The sequence below is a fragment of the Sander lucioperca genome, chromosome 22 (assembly GCF_008315115.2).
Source record: "Sander lucioperca isolate FBNREF2018 chromosome 22, SLUC_FBN_1.2, whole genome shotgun sequence".
NCBI lineage: Eukaryota > Metazoa > Chordata > Actinopteri > Perciformes > Percidae > Sander > Sander lucioperca.
Window position 1 is genome coordinate 17,360,697 of NC_050194.1, and position 18,446 is coordinate 17,379,142.

At 40.2% G+C, this 18,446-nt stretch overlaps 2 protein-coding genes across 11 annotated transcripts in view; both read right to left on the minus strand.

Moving 5' to 3' along the window:
- Positions 1-505: 505 nt before the first annotated feature.
- Positions 506-6,750, minus strand: LOC116061264 (peptidyl-prolyl cis-trans isomerase A-like). Its single transcript, XM_031315349.2, has 6 exons — positions 6,486-6,750; positions 6,256-6,286; positions 4,299-4,387; positions 4,123-4,219; positions 2,030-2,105; positions 506-956 (listed from the first exon to the last, which is right to left on the minus strand). The coding sequence occupies exons 1-6, from the start codon at positions 6,636-6,638 to the stop codon at positions 821-823; spliced, it is 582 nt and encodes a 193-aa protein (XP_031171209.1). The 5' UTR covers positions 6,639-6,750; the 3' UTR covers positions 506-820.
- Positions 6,751-7,384: 634 nt separating this feature from the next.
- The window catches only part of LOC116061113 (zinc finger MIZ domain-containing protein 1-like), a 109,802-nt gene continuing 98,740 nt past the window's right edge, over positions 7,385-18,446 (minus strand). For 6 of the 10 annotated variants that reach the window (XM_031315023.2, XM_031315022.2, XM_031315026.2 and 3 more), the window contains 18 exons: positions 17,571-17,706; positions 17,014-17,131; positions 16,608-16,825; positions 16,277-16,478; positions 15,699-15,974; positions 15,426-15,608; positions 15,192-15,269; positions 14,914-15,082; positions 14,672-14,813; positions 13,185-13,395; positions 12,833-12,938; positions 12,573-12,733; positions 12,385-12,452; positions 12,202-12,270; positions 11,867-12,111; positions 11,546-11,709; positions 11,069-11,323; positions 7,385-10,978 (listed from right to left, as the gene is read on the minus strand). In XM_031315023.2, the coding sequence (XP_031170883.1) occupies positions 10,871-10,978; positions 11,069-11,323; positions 11,546-11,709; positions 11,867-12,111; positions 12,202-12,270; positions 12,385-12,452; positions 12,573-12,733; positions 12,833-12,938; positions 13,185-13,395; positions 14,672-14,813; positions 14,914-15,082; positions 15,192-15,269; positions 15,426-15,608; positions 15,699-15,974; positions 16,277-16,478; positions 16,608-16,825; positions 17,014-17,131; positions 17,571-17,706 (2,909 nt within the window). In that variant the 3' untranslated portion in view covers positions 7,385-10,870. The remainder of the gene's footprint in view (positions 10,979-11,068; positions 11,324-11,545; positions 11,710-11,866; positions 12,112-12,201; positions 12,271-12,384; positions 12,453-12,572; positions 12,734-12,832; positions 12,939-13,184; positions 13,396-14,671; positions 14,814-14,913; positions 15,083-15,191; positions 15,270-15,425; positions 15,609-15,698; positions 15,975-16,276; positions 16,479-16,607; positions 16,826-17,013; positions 17,132-17,570; positions 17,707-18,446) is intronic. The other 4 variants (XM_031315024.2, XM_031315027.2, XM_035997404.1 and 1 more) reach the window with 1 other exon arrangement.

The window sequence follows — 18,446 nt, forward strand, 5'->3', positions numbered from 1 at the left end:
TTTTTTTTTTGGGGGGGGTCCACATTTTGCTGTACAGTATAGCTGACCACTGATAAAATCAAACTGTCAACATTAACTGATCCAGATGTTGCACATTTCTATCTCCATCTCTCTTAATATTTTTAAAGCATCTGGTAAAATTTACTTATGGCAAAGCAAATCAGATTTGGCTTCAGATCCTTCAGTACGCTGTGATACAAAATGCCATGCAGAGAATCTCTTCCCCCCCCCCCCCCTTTTATACATTCATTTGTCTGGGCAGATGACAGCAGAATAAATACTTAGCGGAATAAGACCATTAGTCAGCTGCGGCTGATGAGGAAAACAGAAGGTGGGAAGAAGGATACTGACCTCATTCCTCAGCTGTCGACAAAACATTCACCTTCCCCCATAAATGGACATACCTTTAACTCAAACAGGTTCAGTTGTTTGAGTGAAAGTGACCCAAAAAGAAAATCTTTGCAAAAGAAAACAGATGGCAAGAACAAGCTCACGTATTTAGAAAAAAAAAAATCTTTATTTTTTGCAAATTACTGCCTTTCCCAAACCAGCGTCACTGAATATTCAAGTATTAAGATCTTTAAGTACAATAGAAGCCGTACTTTGTGTTCTATATTAAAAGTTCACATTTTTGACACAGTTAAGTGTGTTAGATGCTACCTGGATAAAGACTAACACAGAATTGAAGCGTTAATATCTCTTGCCAGCAAAGAGAGGTAGCACTCTGTGCCACGACTGAAGAAAGAGCCTCTTTCACTCGGACCTTCACATTGAAATGACAGCAGGAGATGAGACTACGACTGTGTCCACTGCTCAGAGTCTACTCAAGCTCTCCACAGTCTGCGATAGTGATCCTCTTGGAGGTTCGCCCAGACTGTGAACCGTACGACTCCACTCTCTTGACCACGTCCATTCCCTCCTTCACGCTGCCAAAGACAACATGCTTGTCGTCCAGCCTAAATGAAGAAAGAGGTTTATTATTACTGCCCCGGACTGTGAGACAATCCATGATGCACCCAGCAGGGTTTGACTTATGGCTTTCTGTTGGGTGATGCCACTACTTCAGCACTGATTCTGCTCTTTTAGGCCATCAATCAAATCCTCACAAATCCTTTTTTTTGCTATCATGTCAAAACATTACAAGAATTCACATCTTCCACTAAGAATTTTATTCCCAGCAGGGTGAGAAAAAACATCTGAAACAGCATTTTAACAATAACCGGACATTTCTTTATACGTATTTTAAAAGCTGCAATAACAAAAGCCTTCCAAAGGCAGCAGAATTTTAAGATTGGATGGTATACCAAAGCTATTTAACTGAATGGAATCTTACGGGGGGATATTACTATTTTAAAAACATTTAAGACACTTTTTGTATATAGCTGAGGTGAGAGAGGAGCCTCTGACACACCACAATTACTTGCTGATATCTGGACTGTAAAGATTGTGGTGGTGAATTGGAGTGCTTTCAAGTTTGGATCCTGGGAAAGCAACAATACTCAACCTAAAACAAACTGTCCCAGAGTAGCTGCTCTTTTTGTCCATATCGTGTAGGACTCACCAATCTCACATTGTACTAAATGTTTCAAAGTTTGCAGTGTGCAAACTGCACACTGCAACCACAAGCACTCACAGAATTTAGGCAACGTGGTTAGTTATGTCTTGTTTATCATGTTTTTTTTGTATTTCCATAATTATATTGTCATTTTAAGTTTAAAATGGCCAGAAACACACATTTCTCAAGATCTGTACTTTAAAAAGGCAAATCTACAGATGCTTTTAGATCCGAGTTAGACCCCAGAGAACGTGAGCTTAAGTTGTGGTGAAACTGACACTGTGTGTAAAAAAAAAAAAAAAGCAGAATAATTCTCCCATTATATTTCTGTATACTTTGGGGTTAAGTATTGATGTGTCTGTTTTTGTTCAGTTTTGCTCATTGCACACTTTTCCAGACAGGCCAATAATGGTGGAATGAAATAGAATAACTACAGTAGCATCAAACCTTAGAGTGTTGTTTGTCAGCACATACCATTCGGTTTTACTGGTGCAGATGAAGAACTGGGATCCATTGGTGTTGGGTCCAGCGTTGGCCATAGACAAGATACCTACAATGCAGCAATTAAAACGTTATTTTAAATCATGTCATGCATTTAGTTTAAAGTAACAAAAATAGCCTGCAGAGTTTACTGTCACCTGAGCTACAAAGAGTGATGAGTGAACTGATTTTACAATTTGTTGAATCACAGTTGAGAAACAATGTGATTCATGGATCACTTGCATACATATATGTAAATTTGAATATCATGGCCACAGAAGACATTCTGACATGTCACAGCAAAGAAAGAACAGGTATAAATTATACAATGAATGATGGCTGAATTTCATTCAGCTGCTTCAGTTTCAGGGTCCTGGTATAGTGTATGCTGGCTCACTGCCCCCGATCACTGCTACACTTTAATAGTAAATAAATAAGCCATTGCTAATGTTATCAGTAACACCTGTACTTTTACTTCTATGACAAGTCAAAATGTCTGCAGAGAAAAAGGACTATTTCATCATTATCTAAAACTTCACTAAGTTACTTTATAACAGATTACTCTAACACTATTTACATAATGCTGCCACCTGGTGGTGACAGTGAGTAAGAAACATCTTACTACAATGCAGAACAGTATGCATCATGTTTATTTTCCAGTAAATAAAGTTTTCTTGCACAGGTATAAGTGGCCATGGCTCATTCTAAACATTTACGTCAATATGTTTAATCTGTTCTTCGTTTGTGCTCGATTTGATTCTAATATATTTATCAGCCTGGTTTTCAATGCATTACTATAGAGATTCCCTGAAACACACTTTTATCCATCTGCCACAAATACTGCAGCTTCTCAAGTGTGACATTTAATGCGTTTGCACTGTGCTGTTAAATCTCATTATACTCTGCAGTGATTAAGTCGACTGTTTTAAAGGGTAACTACCGTTTTTTTCCTTCAACCTGGACCCTATTTTCCTATGTTTTTATGTCTAAGTGACTGATGGGAACAACAATCTTTGAAACTGGTCCAATATTAGGCAAGATCGCTGCAGTCGGCAGCAGCGAAACAGGCTACAATGTAAGTTATGGGGCAATTGTCTAGCTTGTATTTAACTTTACAAAAGTACTCGTTTTGCCACTGACAGTCTCAGATTAATATTCTTAGTGTCTGACAACATTATGGAAAGGAATTTTTTTTTTAAAACCTAAAAACAGCCGCAAAATCGCGTTGGCTAAGCCCACCAGACTCCATGTAAATAAACAGTAATTTTAGCATCGTAAAATACACTTTATTCAAAGTCGACAGAAACAAAATAAAACTATGAAAAGCCATTTTGGGTTGTCTTTCCACTTTTCCCAACCATCACAACTCTAGTTTTGGTTGAAATAAACACTTGGTTTACCGACTGACATGTGAAAATACGTTGGCTCTATACACGCTAAAAGTACTGCTTTTTTTCCAATGGAGTCTGGTGGGTTTAGTGCTAGTGACTTCAGAGCTGTTTAACAAAAAAGGTCTCTAAGGAGGTTTTAAAGGTCTAGTTCTGAAGGGATCCTTTCCATGATGTTGTCAGACACTTAATCTGAGTCTGTTAACGGCAAAACGAGCACTTCTGTGACGGTAAATACAAGCTAGAAAATTGCCCCATTAACTTACATTGTAGCTTGTTTCGCTGCTGCCGACTGCAGCGATCTTACCTAATACTGGACAAATTTCAAAGATCGTTGTTCCCATTAGTCACTTAGACACCAAAACATAGAAAAATAGGGTCCAGGTTGAAAAAAAACCCTTTAATGCTGCCGTTTGTGCAGCTCTGTTCCATTTGTATATACATATACACGTTTGTATATTTATATACAAATGGACTTGCCCTATATGCATGAAAGAAAACGGGAAATTCATTCTGCAAAATTTTGATATTCCCAGATATCCAAGGAAATTATATATATATATATATATATATATATATATATATATATATATATATATATATATATATATATATATATATATATATATATATATATATATATATATATATATATATATATATATATATATATATATACACACACACACACAAAATTACCAGGTCCAGTGTGCTTCAGCTTAAAGTTCTCATCAGGAAACGTCCTTCCATAGATAGACTTCCCTCCAGTTCCATTGTGGTTAGTGAAATCTCCACCCTGAAAAAATATCACTGTCATTGCACTGCAACAGCTGTAAAGCTGGACAACAAAAGGAACACAAACGAAAAAGGCCTACCTGGCACATGAACTGAGGGATCACCCTGTGGAAAGTTGATCCCTTGTAACCAAAGCCTTGCTCCCCCGTGCACAGCGCTCTGAAGTTCTCTACGAGAAAGATTTGTGTCAGATTCTCTCTCTGACAATCCACACAGGTCTGTGGTTTCCCAAAGTATTATGCAGGAACACAAGTGGATCCCAGCAAAAAAAAAAACAAAAAAAAAAAAAAAACTTGAATGTACGACTGACTCCCTCTTATTCGAAAAGAATAAACTAATCTATCCTTGGGTACTAATTATTTCTTGTAGTTTTTTTTAATGGATGGGTTACTGACGTCATTACCTTTTTAACTGACCAAAATGTGTCCATAGCACAGGAGTTTTGTAGAAAAACATGTTTTGGAATCATCATATCAGTTTTTAATAGAAGAAATGATCTGTTACTTAAGTCACACTCCGTAAAAGTACTCATTCATATATCATGACATTTTTTGGATTAACATTAATGGTGCATTAATGTGCATGTTGCATTTCACTGCCCTAGATGTTTATGGTTATGCTGACTTAAATTCCTTTATATACCGTTGAATAGTTTAATCTAAAGCAATGCATCATATTCTTTAAGATCATGTGTTTGCAGCGTTTGTCCTGTGAGAACCACGTATCTCCAAAAGTCAACTTTTCATGAGCTCAGAAAACAGCCCTGTTTTCAACTTTGCAACAATGCATTTTCCAGCTTTCTTACTTTATTTGGATCCCCCATTAGGACTAAAATAAATATTGGCTATTTATCCTGGGGTCCACACAAAACAGTCAAACGCACATAGACACTACAGCCACATAAACACAACAGCCCATCCCATTGAATTAAAGTGAACCTAGTATGTTTTTCCGTATTTTCATTCATAGCTATAATGTTACAAGGTCAGATTTTTATGTTAAACGTGGCCAGAGCTTTGAATAATGAGGTAAACGTATTTCAGAGAAATCCCATTTACTGCTGAAACATATCCGGTTGGGTAGTATTTAGTTCAGAAGCTTTTATCTGCAATTTTTGACGGTAGAAATTGTGCATGCGCCATCTACGGAGGCCAGCGCACAGTGTGCGCTCAAGTATACCCGATGCTTAAGGCTCGGAGTGAAACAACAGCAGAGATTCCAGAGACTGCTGACCAATCAGAGCAGACTGGGCTTTTTCAGTAGGGGGGGGGGGGGGGGTTAAAGAGACATGCCTCCAACAGAGCGTCTCAGACTGAGGGGGAATACAGACGCAGCCGCCATGGGCAGTATGAGAAAAATAAAGTGTTTTTTGAACATTAAAGCAAGTAAACATGTTCTCGTAGAATCACAAAATACAAGTATGAATCGGAAAACAGTATATAATAGGACTCCTTTAACAATCAAGTACAGAAGAGGAACAAAATTGGCATCCTTTTAACAAACACAAAATTATACACACACAATTCCTTAAGAATTAATGGCAACCTTGATTTTCCTCCCTTTCACCATTCTTCTTACAAATAAATAGTCATTCTTAAATAAACTTAAATCCTTGTCTGTATGAGCTTAAATTATATATTTATACATCCTGCAGCCATACCAAATAAATAAGGTATTAAAACAGTTATTTTTTGGATAGTTTATTTAGTAGGAGGGGAATTTTCTCAACACAAAGAAACACTTCAACCTTCAGTTTATCACAGTTCAGTTCTTCAGTTTATTCGTTTATTATTTTCTTTGTGATGTACTCTGTATTCAATTGTTGTATTATTGTTGTTGTTTTTACCTTGTAAAGCACTTTAGTCAACCCCGTTGTTTTTAAACGTGCTATATAAATAAATTGACATTGGCATTGTTAGTAATCTAAAAAGTAACTAGAAAGTAGAAAAAACAATAATTGCCTCTCAGATGTAACTTAGTGGAATAGACGTGTGAAGTTGAACAAAATGGAATTTCAAGCAAAATACCTGTTCTTACCTGCGGTTTTTGGCACAGCGTCGGCGTTGAGCTGCAAAAGAGAAATGCCCTCAGGGTCAAATGTGAACAGGTTCTCTGGAAAACTTGAGACTCAAAGACTGCCAGTGAACCTTACTGAAAGGACACGCGACGGATTGTAGGTGTTTAGCAGCTGTCGTTTTCGTATTCATTCAAAAGCAAACATTAAGAAACTGAAAGTAAAAGCTGTTTAGATGTCTGAATCGCCTCACCTCAAAGGTTACCCTGCCGAGAGGCTGGTTGTCTGCAGCAATGTCAAAGTAAACCGTGGGGTTTTTGTTGGCAACTGTAGGGCCGCTGCCGTACATGCGCGCGGCGGTAAACGCCAGAGAACATAACTTTATCCTGTTTGATAAAATCAACATTTTCCAAGCTAATGCGACTCAGTTAATTCGCTCGGGCCGTGAATGAGCAAGCGTCACGCTTACACGGGAGGCAGACGAGGAGGAAGTTCTTCTTACACAACACAACCGGATGTACATCTTCACAGAGCGGCGCCGGTTAAACCCCTTATATACAGTCTATGGTTAAACCTCGCGAGACTAAACGACATGTACCAATTTGATTTCTTTGGAAATATCATCAATATATAAGTAGCACGAAGCAAAAACATAAATACATACAAGAATGCATTTAATAACATAAAAAATAAAAATAATCATTTCATGAGTGCAAATTGAGTTTTTTTGTTTCAAATTATATACGTCTGGATTGGGAAACACTGCACTAACGTTCATAACTTTAGCCTACATAATAAATTAGTTAAAACTAGCTCCACCTCAAGCAGCTACAACAGTAACCTTCTGCTCAGACATCAATGCATCAGTATTAACAATATCATTTATTATATACTATTAACTAGTAAGTCCCACAGCTGCTCAACTCCTCGAAGTCTTGATGTGAGCAGGCTTAAAAACCTTGTTCTGTTGTGTTCATTTATGTGGGATCATTTCATTTCCACATAAGGGCAAGCTGTCCTTAAGCTATATCATTTTCAAAATGTGATATCCATAATTTACACCTTCTGCTGGGATAAGCAGCATGTAGGAGTAAGGCAGGCGTAATCATCAGACTGTGATGCAAGTGCACAAAAGACAAGACCACAGTGACATACAGGGATCATCTGAATACATATTTATTAGATAAATATTAGGTTGTCACATCATCTAACTACATACAGTTCTGCAAGACTAAAAATCACAATTAGTTCCTTTATTTTCTGACCAGTTTAGAATATGAAATGATTGTACATACAATGTACACAATAGAGACAATGGCCACATTGCATGAATCACCTTAGATTGTATCATTTTTCCAACTGCTCATGATATCAAAAAATTGTACAAACTATGGATTTGGTTACAATCTTCTGGACCTGTCCCTCCCACCGCCCTTCCTCCCACCCCTCCGAACGATTTTCTTTGTAACCTTTTTATTTCTTTTTTTTAGCTTTTGCAACTCAGAGAATGCAGATGACAGACTAGAACACTTAGGCTAAATATTACATGTAAAACATAGTTGTCCCAGTTCCCCTAACAAAAGAGGTGAAAATATATTACAGAGGGGGAACAAAATGCTGAGAGATACCCACAGACAATAACTAACAAGTTTAATTTTCCATATTCAGCCACTTCCAGTAGAGGGGTTGCAAGCTTTTTATTATTCTGAAGAAACAATGCACATTCCCAGGGAAAATGAATACATTTCTGTTCACATGTCTCTATATTCATTTACATATATACAGGCATCCTTGGGACGTTTGATCTAGCCTTGCCCTCAACATCCTTTCCAGGCCAGAATGATGAACGTGCCCTTTCTCTCTGTATTTTTTTTATTTATTTTCCTTTTTTTTTTTTTTTAAAACAACTTCCTCCAGAGAAATGGCAATTTATTGTGATTGTGCAACTACAGATTTGGGGTGCTGCCTTATACACCAAATTGGCTCACTTGAAAGTGAGGAAAAACATATGAAATGATAAAGACTTCCATGGGATTGATCAAAAGTTTCAATTCAGATTGTAAAAAAATTAAAATGTGGCCGTGTATCGTTAAAAGAGGGATTATTTGATTTGATGTCTCTTTGTGACATTAAATATGAAACAACGTGTCAGTGTGCTGAACTGGAACAAATATTTCTTAAATGACGTTTAAAATAATGTTTACATAAAACCAGGGTGGTTAAATCAGCACAATGCTACAGTTGAAGGAAATTGGATTTCTAGCCTTACAGATTAATAAGAAAACCAGTACAAAATAATTTACCCAAAACAAAAAGGGGATAAAAATGTATATGGTCTCGTGCTTTTAAAAAAGCCACATTTTCTATAACAAAAATATAAACAATATCATGGATTTCTTTAAAATATGGTTGTGATATATCTTTAAAATACCACTGTGTATTGACAATTAGCAACAATTATGATATTCACATAGCTCACTAATTACACTGAAAGACAGCCGATACCACAACTTTTTTTAAACCATTACTGTTCAGTATCACTGATAAAATGTCAACGTAAATTCATGAATAGACAACATTTTCAATCAAATACATCTGAGCGTGAAAGAAAATATTGCGTCCAACTGAGTTTGACATCTGAAAACTGAAATGATGCTACACAATCACCTTGAGCTGATGCAGGAAAGGTGGGGGGGGGGTTGTGTGGGCGCACATAAAAAATGGGACACCTGTCAATAAACGACAGGTGTGAGACAGAATGCGCTGGGAGGAAAGTGACTAGAAAGAAGGAAAATAGCTTATGAGACATTTGGACTGGCTTCCCCACAACGAGGAGGCGAGACAGCTGTCATATGCTGGTTACAAACAAAGTCAGTGGTTAGATGGGAGTCTGGGAGCATACGCTGTTAGGTCGGACGACTAATGATCAAAGGACAAACATTATCAAGATGATACAAAAATATTCACAATGATATTTACAGTACAATAGCATTTCTTAAAAAATAATACATTTGCATACTGGACAGCACTCTTCTCAAAAAGTGAAATTGAAAACAAATGTGGCAAAAGGTCTGCACCAATACTGCTTTAAAAACCACTTCTTGAACAGCAGTGATGGATAAACTGTATTTGTCCTCCCCTATATCTTTGAAATCAATATTTTCTCCCATCACACTAATAGAAACACACAGTCACACATTCACACATTCACACATAATCGCAGTCTTACACAGGACCAAGCAAACACAAACCTCTCCATTCTTATCCCTCTTACTTTGGTGAGGTTGAGCAGTTTCCCAAAAGATGTATGGATAGTTTAATTATGCAGCAACAAAAACAAGAAAACAAACAAACATAATACAGTATATACAGCAAATACATGATAAATGTATTGCTGATATCAGCATTATCCCTTCAATGTTAGTGTTAAATATATCATACTAAATCTGACAGAAACAAACGTACAAACAAAAAAAGAGCTGTGGAAACAGCAACTGATGAAAAACCACACTATCTTTTTTTTACCACTTGGAACAGCACTAGACAAGGGCTTGGCACACATGCACTTTGTAGACTATTTTAACAGCACATCATTTAACAGGGAGAGAGATGCAACGTTGCAAAAATGCTGACACGAGCGACAGCGGGGGCTCATGCAGAGCAGACGACACGGAAGGAGTCGGAGCAGGAAGCAATAAACGCAGCAGGATCTTTACAGAAACCCCAATCTCTTATACTGTACCTTTCGTTTCTATTAAAATCACTTCCCTGCAAAGGAGGACGATAACTATACCATATGTAGAAGTACAGGTCTGCTATTCTATTAGTATGCAATATAAACTTTTAGTGGGGCCACAATCTTCTCCGTTGCAGCTTTCAACCCTCAAAGGACTGAAAAACAGGGATATCTCTTTTTGACAAAAATATGTACGTATCACAATTGTAGACAAAATGGAAGCCGATTATTCCCAAAAACACTTTTAAAATTTTGAGCAAAAAAAAACAACAAAAAAAAAACTTTTGTCAAGGACAGACATACGCTGATCTAATTGATCTTTTATACTTCCGTTAAGACAGATTATTCTTTTTGCATTGCCAAAATCTCTTGTGCTTTTAAATGATGTGTGGTGGACATAACAGTGCGGCTAACCAGACCAGTCAGGGAATGGAGCTGTGACACCAGGAAGCCGTGGCCTCTCAGATTGGAATAACAATATGGACATAGACCACACTGGCCAGATAGCGCAGGTTTTTTTTCAGTTATTTTTTCAGTTTTATACAATGAAATCCTTTTTTCTTCTCAAAAGGAAACAAACCATGAATAAAAAATGCTACAAGACGTTCCTAATGTGCACACATACACCTGTGTGTGGCGTAAAAAAAAAAATCGACTGAGTATAGCTGCACAGTTCAAAAGTATCGCCACTGGGGTAGGAGGGCGGAGCGACCCCCCCCCAATCCCGCCGTGTCTTGGGAGTTTTAACCTCTTTCAGTCAATCTGTGCTGGCCAATGAAAACTGTACAAGAGGAAGAAGAGAAAGGGAGTGCATCTTTGTGTTTATCAAGTACTGAGCGACCGCCCTGGGTTCTCAGGGAAACTGCAGGCAGTCAGAAAAGTTTTTGTGTGTCTGAATTGCCTCAGTTGTTTTCGAAGAGCGATAGAAGGTCGTCGTTGCTATTGCTGGGGAGGTCGGGTGGATCCAAGTACGACAACAGCTCATCTGGGTTAGCGAGCTCTGGAAGAAGCTGGAAGAAAGGAGGAATAATTGGTTAGGCATTGAAGTGAACACAGACTATTTTAGAATTATTTTTTTTTGCTGTGTTTCAGGAACTCACGTCTATAGATGGCTCAGGCATGTCCGACCCTGCTTGGCTGTCCAAACTGCTGGAGGGGTTGAAGGCCAGGTCGCTGTGGGGATGGTTGTTGGGGCCGGGCGGCTGCTGTTGCTGCTGAGGAGGCGGAGCTTGTCGTGACGGCTGAGGAGGCCCGCTGTGGTGTAGCTGCTGCCCTGATTGGCTCCCAGGGTGTGGAGATGCATGTAAGCTCTGCAGAGGACCATGTGACTGGTCATTGCCGGCAGAGTGAGGTATCTGTAGAGAGACAGAGAACATATTTGCTATTAAATGTCTCCTTATACCCATAAAATCATTGTTAGAATGAAGAAGTAAACATTCAAACCTGATTTCTATAGCACACTTAGAAATAGTTTAACAGATAAACAAGAAAGCAAAACGTGTAGGGAAAAATGTGATGAAAAGACAAAGAGAGGCAGAAAAAAAAGAGTCGATAAACTAAATGCTGGGAGAACTCACTGAGTCAGGCATGTTGTGTGAGAGTGGCTTGTCTTGGGCCATCAGACTGTTGGGCATGTCAGGTGGGTGAGACAGCTGGGGACCGTGCATGAAATCATTCATCGATGTACCACCAGGGGTGCCGTGAGGAAAGTCAAAGTTCCCGTGCCCCTGGTAACTGTTGCCTAGCACACAGAATAAAAACAAAAAGTAAATAGTACATTTTTTACAGTTATTTTACATTACTTTTGTAGTGTTACTACCATTAACATTTAGAAGATGTTTACTGAGGTACCATGACTTTGTATACTATATATATTTAAGGTATGTATTGTATCCTACCTTGGCTGCCATATTCGTTGTTGTTGCCCCCTTGCTGAGAAGATAATAATGGGTATGGTGACGGCCCGGGGCCGAGCTGAGCTATCATCTCCATCACATTGGGCATGATCATTTGGCTGGGGCTCATAGTCTTAAACCTCTTGGCCAGCGGTCCATCTGGATCCTCCTTGATGTGGATATCAGATTTAATAGCTACCGGCCGCCAGCTACATGTTGGGTCAATAGTCACTTCCTCAAACTCAGAGCTGGTGAAATACAAATGAAATGCTTAAGATACAAGGAAATGAAGAGAAATATATTATTTGCATTACACTACAAATTTGTTCCCAACTTACTTTTGAATGGCGTTCAAGATTCCCCACATGTACTGGTCCACTTCGAGTCCCTCTAACAAAGCTGTTTTACTGAGCAAAGAGGAGAGACAGGGCTTAAAATGCTGAGAGAGACATCTATGTGGATTACAGTCAAAACTATAGACGGGGCAAATACTGTTATGTATTTAAGCTTGATAAACTTACTTGCATACAGGACATCGCCATGTCCCCCGCTCACAGTTCAGTTGTAAATACGATTCCAAATCAAAACACTGCAAGAAGAAAAGAAAGTCACATTTGTTAACAAGTACAATATTTTAAAACCCTTCTTCCCTTCGGGCATCAGATTTCCTGACTCTCAGTGTGTGTTTGTTTATCCCTTCAGGGTTTACCTGAACATGTTTGCAGTCGTGGCCTCTTGCTGGAAGCTGTATTCGCCGAAAGGTGATTGGACATTTGAGGGAAACCTTAATGGCCGTCTGCTCAACGCCATCCTCTCCGTTGAGCGCTGCGTTCCCCGATGACGCTGCTACGCTGCTGAAGTTCCTCTTAACTGGGAGGCAGGATGAGACAAATATAGTGCGTAAGGAAGGGCTCTGAGAATGATCAGGACATTAGGGTGCAAAATGTGACCGTGTTCTTTTGCGTATACCTTTGGTGATGCAGTGCTCTGCAGGCAGAAGCCTCTTCTTCAGTAAGCCCTGGAGGACAGAGCGAACTGAGGGCCTGTGGACCAGCTGCAGCACAAACAAGTGCGACTGGAAGAGGAAACATCACTGTCACTATTACAAACATCCTCTTAAGTTGTGTTAGTTTAACAGTTTCAACATGTGTATCCAGAGAAAAAAAACGACCAGATTTTTTTTTATTTTGTTCTAAGCTTTAGCTTTTAATATCATTTGCAGGTAGATCTTTTTATGTCTGACTTTTATTAACTGGCAACTACTTTATGCATCTGGATTTGTATAAACCTCTTTTTATTAGTACTGGAGATTTGTACTCACACAGCAACAGGCAGTGACTGTGATCTGGATCGTGTTCCTTCCTGGCTGGCATACATGTTTCAAGTGCAGTGGTTTGTGGGAGGTCTTATTGTCGCCCCGCTCGATGGTGAGCGGTGTGGCATTTACGCTGACTTGGACCGAAGCTGGCCAGTTGGTGTTCATCTGACGGTCTTCATGGTGGTAGCACTTAAACTGCAGCTCGAGGTCTGATCTGCGCAGACAAGTAAAAGAAAAGATATTCATTAATAAATATTACTGTGGGAGCAGTCTGATGTTTCGTCCTTTCCAACCTCCTGATCAATTCTAAAACAAACAGACCACCAGTGATGGGAGGCTAAATATAAGATGATGTCATCTCACAATATGTCGCCAGAAAGAATCCTAATTGCAAGATGCTTGATGAGGTTTGGATGGGAGAGTGACTTTTGCTTGAAGGGGATGTAAAGAGTTACAATAATCTAAATCAATGCATTAATGACCTCCAAGTTAAATGAGAATGCTTGATTTAAAGAAAGAATAATTCTCAGACATAATAACTGCATAATCCTTTTCAATCTGCTTGTCAAAGGTTAAGAGTAATTGGAGAATACCCATTGTTTCTATACTATAGGACTTATGCAGAACTTAATTCCCCTGTTGATTGAGAATCAAATGGCCAGAGAGGCCAAAAAGAACAATCAAAGAAATTGAGATTCTTGGAAACCGTTTTATGCAGACTGTTTCAGCAGAACAGTGAACTGGGCGTTAAACTGAGGTATAGTTGGGTATCATCCACATAACTATTGGTGGGCACAATATGTGTTTTTCTCCTTGCACCGTTGTCCTTGTCAATGCTAACCCCACTGCTCACTGCAGTGCAAGTTGTTGGTGCAGCAACATAAAGATGATCCCTCACTGGCTTCCCACCCATCTATGCCAGTGGTATTTGATGAGGCTTAAATGTATAAGGATTATGTGCACAAGGCTGGTCATGTCAAAGGAAAATAGTGCGGACCCTAGAGGTGACTGTGGGATCCCATGAGATAGTACTTCTAGGTCTTTTTGACCACATAGTCCCAAAACATACTCTGTGAGCCCCAAGAACCAACAGCCAGGAACTAAATCAGGGATTAAAATTCTTTTTGCACATTCATATTTGTATTTCCACCTAATCTCAAGAGCCGTAACCACTTTAAACACAGTTTAAGTTCTCTTGCTCTCTCTCTTCCATTAAGCCCCTGTTCTCTCTTAATCTTTTGAAAAGCCCTATTACTAAGCCTGAGCCAGAGAATGTTTTGTTGGAGAGGTAAGAGCCGGATTTCTTTACTATATGAAATGCTAACTGTTTCCAGAGACCTAAAAGACTTAAAACTGCATCTGTCAACAGGAGGCCACAGGACTAGGTAAAATGAAAATGACTGTATCACAAAGCTCTCTCAGGAGAAAAAAAATATCTGGGAAGAATATAAAAAATATACTGTACGTTAATTCAGTGCATGATGTCTTACCTCCACATGAGCGTCTGGTGTACAGAAGGCCGTAAGTGGAAGACGTGGTTGCTAACAGCCAGGTTATGCTCTAGCCTGAAGGGCTCTAGGACTACCCCGTCCCGCACTGGGAACGTCAGACGCAGCTCCTCGTTATGGTTGGCTGCATTGGTTGAAGAAGAGCCAAGGTCAGACTATCATGAACTTTTAAAGGAATAATTCACTGTTAAAATATCTTCATTGGAAATTTTCCAGTTACTGACCTGGAGGAGGAGGGAGAGCATTGATATTTGGTTTGATGTCAGGAGGGAAGGGTGGCTTCACGTCCTGGTTTGGCGACAAGTATGGAGGGATATTACTTCCTGGGGTCATTGGAGGGGTGGGGTTGCCTGGCACTGGGGAGTGAGGGTAGTTACCCACCGGTCTGGGCGGCTATATTGAAGACAATCGATTATAAATCAAATGTTCATGGGACTATAATCAGCACAACATAAGAGAATGATAATATGAGGAAACAAAATTGATACAAACATGGACTTACCCCATTCATATTACCCTGGCTGTACTGATATCCACTCCCAGAGAAGTTATTCGTTTGACCATTAAAAGGTGGCTCTTGCTGTAAAAAAAAAAAAAAAGGATTAAAAATGATTTTTCTCTCCAAATTAACCTCTATTATTTGTACCAAAAAACTGATGACACCTTGCGAAAAGTTTTTTGGTATGATACTCAAAATAATTATCAAAAGTTTGGGTGAATAGCAGTATTACTGCACCTTATAGTACTGGCCCATGGCACCACTGGGTGGTGGGTATTGGCCCTGCAGCTGCTGTCCTGGCACCCTCTGGCCTGGGTAGTTAGGGGACGGCAGCGGCCTCGAGGGGTTAGGTGAGGGGTACGGCCCCTGCTGGTTAGGGAACTGGCTGTTTGGTCCATACTGCTGCCCACCATAGTTTGGCTGTGGATGCATAGATGACAAACACATATTCAACATACAGCTAACAAGCTGAACCTTGAAGGTGAAAGTGTTAAATTCACATCCACTCACCTCCCCTGGGTACGGCCTTTTCATTCCCTGCATAGCCATGCCCTGAGGCCGGGGTCCTGCATAGCCTTGCTGGGGCATCCTTTGGCCATGAGCCCCAAAAGGCCCCATGCCTTGGCCCCTTGGCTGGTTCATTCCCATGGGGGGCCCGCTCATGCTGGATGCATTCATGCCACTGCCCATGTTCCCAGGGATGGACGGAGGGCCGCGGGGTCCTGGCTGGTTCATGAACTGGCTGTTGTACGCCTGGTTTGGTCCCATCTGGAAAGAGGAACTCATCTGAAAGACAAAATGGGGTCAATCAACCATCTCTGAGTTGAATGTCAATGTGGCAAATTTTACTTGTGAAAAGAGTTAAAAGTCACAAAAGACAAAAATGTTCTACCCTCTGAAATAAGATCTGCTTGTTAGCTTTTGTTATGGCTAAATGTGCGATTTGGCTTCCTTACTACTTCAGTAACTATTCACCCGTAACATTGACTTAGTCTAAATCAACTTCTCTTAGCTTCCTGTTCTAGTACTACTGCTAGTATTGAAAGGCAAAGTCAGTGAAGTGCTATCAGTTGTTTGTCATGTCCTACCGGTCCATATTGGTTCATGTCCTTGTTCTGGGTTTCCTGCAGGGCAGCTACGGTTGCTGTGGCAGTAGCGGTTGCTGTGGCGGCAGCAGCAGCAACTGCCGCGGCGGCAGCAGCAGCGGCAGGCTGGGTGAAGTCTGACGGAGCACGGGAGTGTTGAGGGATGCCCATTCCTCCGGGTCCAGCGTTAGGCCCTCCAGGGTAACTATGACAAAGAGCAACACAATATAGGTAATGAGCTCAGACCATCATGCTGGAGGATTGCAAAAGTCAAAATGACTTCTTAGCAATTTTAATCTTTGCAATGACAGGTACTAATCCACTGTCCACTTACTTGCCACCAAAGCCTCCTCCTCCGGGGTAGTTGGGTCGTCCGTACATGCCCTGCTGCATGTAGCCCTGGTTGGAGTTGCCTTTATTTGGGAACTGCTGCTGAGGACCGGGGAACTGAGAAGAGTTCATCCCAGGATTGTTACCAGACATACCCGAGCCCATAGGGTTGCCCCCAGGGTTCATGGGATTGTTGTTGTTGACCATGGGATTTCCCAACACCTGTTGGACATATACACATACAGATACATGTAAATGTTGGATGCATTTATATTAAGACAGGAAAACTAAAAATCAGAATATAGGAATAGGAGAAACCTCCTGCAGTAGCACTTTAAAAGAACAGAAATGTCTTCCTATCAGATGCAGTCCACTCAGACAGACTCTGTTGGACAGGTATGGGATCTCACCTGGCTCTGCGACGTGTTGGTCACGCCCCAGACTGTAGTCACCACCGACAACGAACCTGGAGGCTGATTGGTGTTCTGTTGCCAGGGAACTGAGTCGTAGGGAAAAGACCCATCTCTGCTGAGGATGGATAGAAACACATCATGCAGACAAATCAAAATGTGGCCTGTGTCACTGCACACATATTTGTTGTGTACATTAGTACAGTTGTAGTAAGTATATTTGCATTCGCTGAACGATAGGGAAAGACAACGGTTTTATTGTTAGGATTATAAAATAAAAGCATGTTCTTCCTCTTGAAATGCACACACAATGTGTTCTTTTCAATTTCTCAATTTGTCCCTATTGACTGTACTACAAGCAGTTAGTCTGGCAGTTTGTCTGGTCACTGATCCATAAGGAACACCAGGCTTCATGTGGAGAGGAAGGGCTTACCCAAAGGGCCTGTTCTGTCTGTTCACACACCCAACACACACACACACACACACACACACACACACACACACACAAAAACACACCTCACACACAAGCCAAAAAGCGCAGCAGTGTGAACACTGACCCGTGTGAGAGGCCGGGCTTCATGGAGCTCATAGGGGGCTGCATGGGCACTTTTCCCGGAGGCTCGTTCTGCCTGTTCTTCTGATGACGGAGGAGGAGGAGACGTCCCAGCTCCTCACACCACGAGGACAAAAGAGCTGGAAAGAGAGCAGAGGAAGAGTGTATCAGTGGAATCCTGTGAGAAATAACTGCAGATGTAACAGCCCTCTATTGCAAGTGCTGCAAAAACTGATTATGTGAGACGAGCAGGGCAGACGGAACAACAACTTAAGAACAGAAGCTCTGGAAAAAAAAGCAATGGCCTGACTGACAAAATGATGTGTAAGGTCTTTGTGCAAAATACACTATGACAAAACCAGGAGTCCTGTCTGTGCAAGGTACCTTTAAAACAGAACAGATCTACAGTCACTGCCAGTCAGTCCACATAACTATGCAACAACATTTAACATTTAAGCATCCTATAAGGTGAGAAAGAATAACAAATGTTACTAAAGATGTGTGAGAAAATAAATGTGAGAACCTTTTCTGAAATGATCTGCTGAATAAGGTTAAACTGTATTCAAAATGCGGTTGTGCAGTTGTGTATTTTTCGTATTAATTTTTAGTTAGTTTGTTTATATGAACAGCTGTAGGGTCATTTTCCCCACATTAAATTAAAGGTTAAATTTATTATTTATATCCATGCTAGCAGCAAGGTACACATTAGCTGCCTGTTTACTCTTTACTCACATTTTTGTTTGTGCTTTCAATGATTTGCAATTAAATTCACTACTATTTCCAGGAAAATACGTACATGAAGACTTTCTGTGGGGGAATGAATGCAAACAGTGACAGCATAGAACTTCTCCTGATGAATCAAACAGAATAAAATAACATT

What these genes read in the sequence shown, in the direction of transcription:
- LOC116061264 (XM_031315349.2), bottom strand. Translation starts at nt 6,638, where the DNA reads ATGTTGATTTTATCAAACAGGATAAAGTTATGTTCTCTGGCGTTTACC. An exon ending in CGCTGTGCCAAAAACCGCAG is followed by an intron (nt 4,388 to 6,255) that starts GTAAGAACAGGT and finishes TCTTTCTCGTAG; the next exon opens with AGAACTTCAGAGCGCTGTGC. An exon ending in GCTGAAGCACACTGGACCTG is followed by an intron (nt 2,106 to 4,122) that starts GTAATTTTGTGT and finishes GCTGCATTGTAG; the next exon opens with GTATCTTGTCTATGGCCAAC.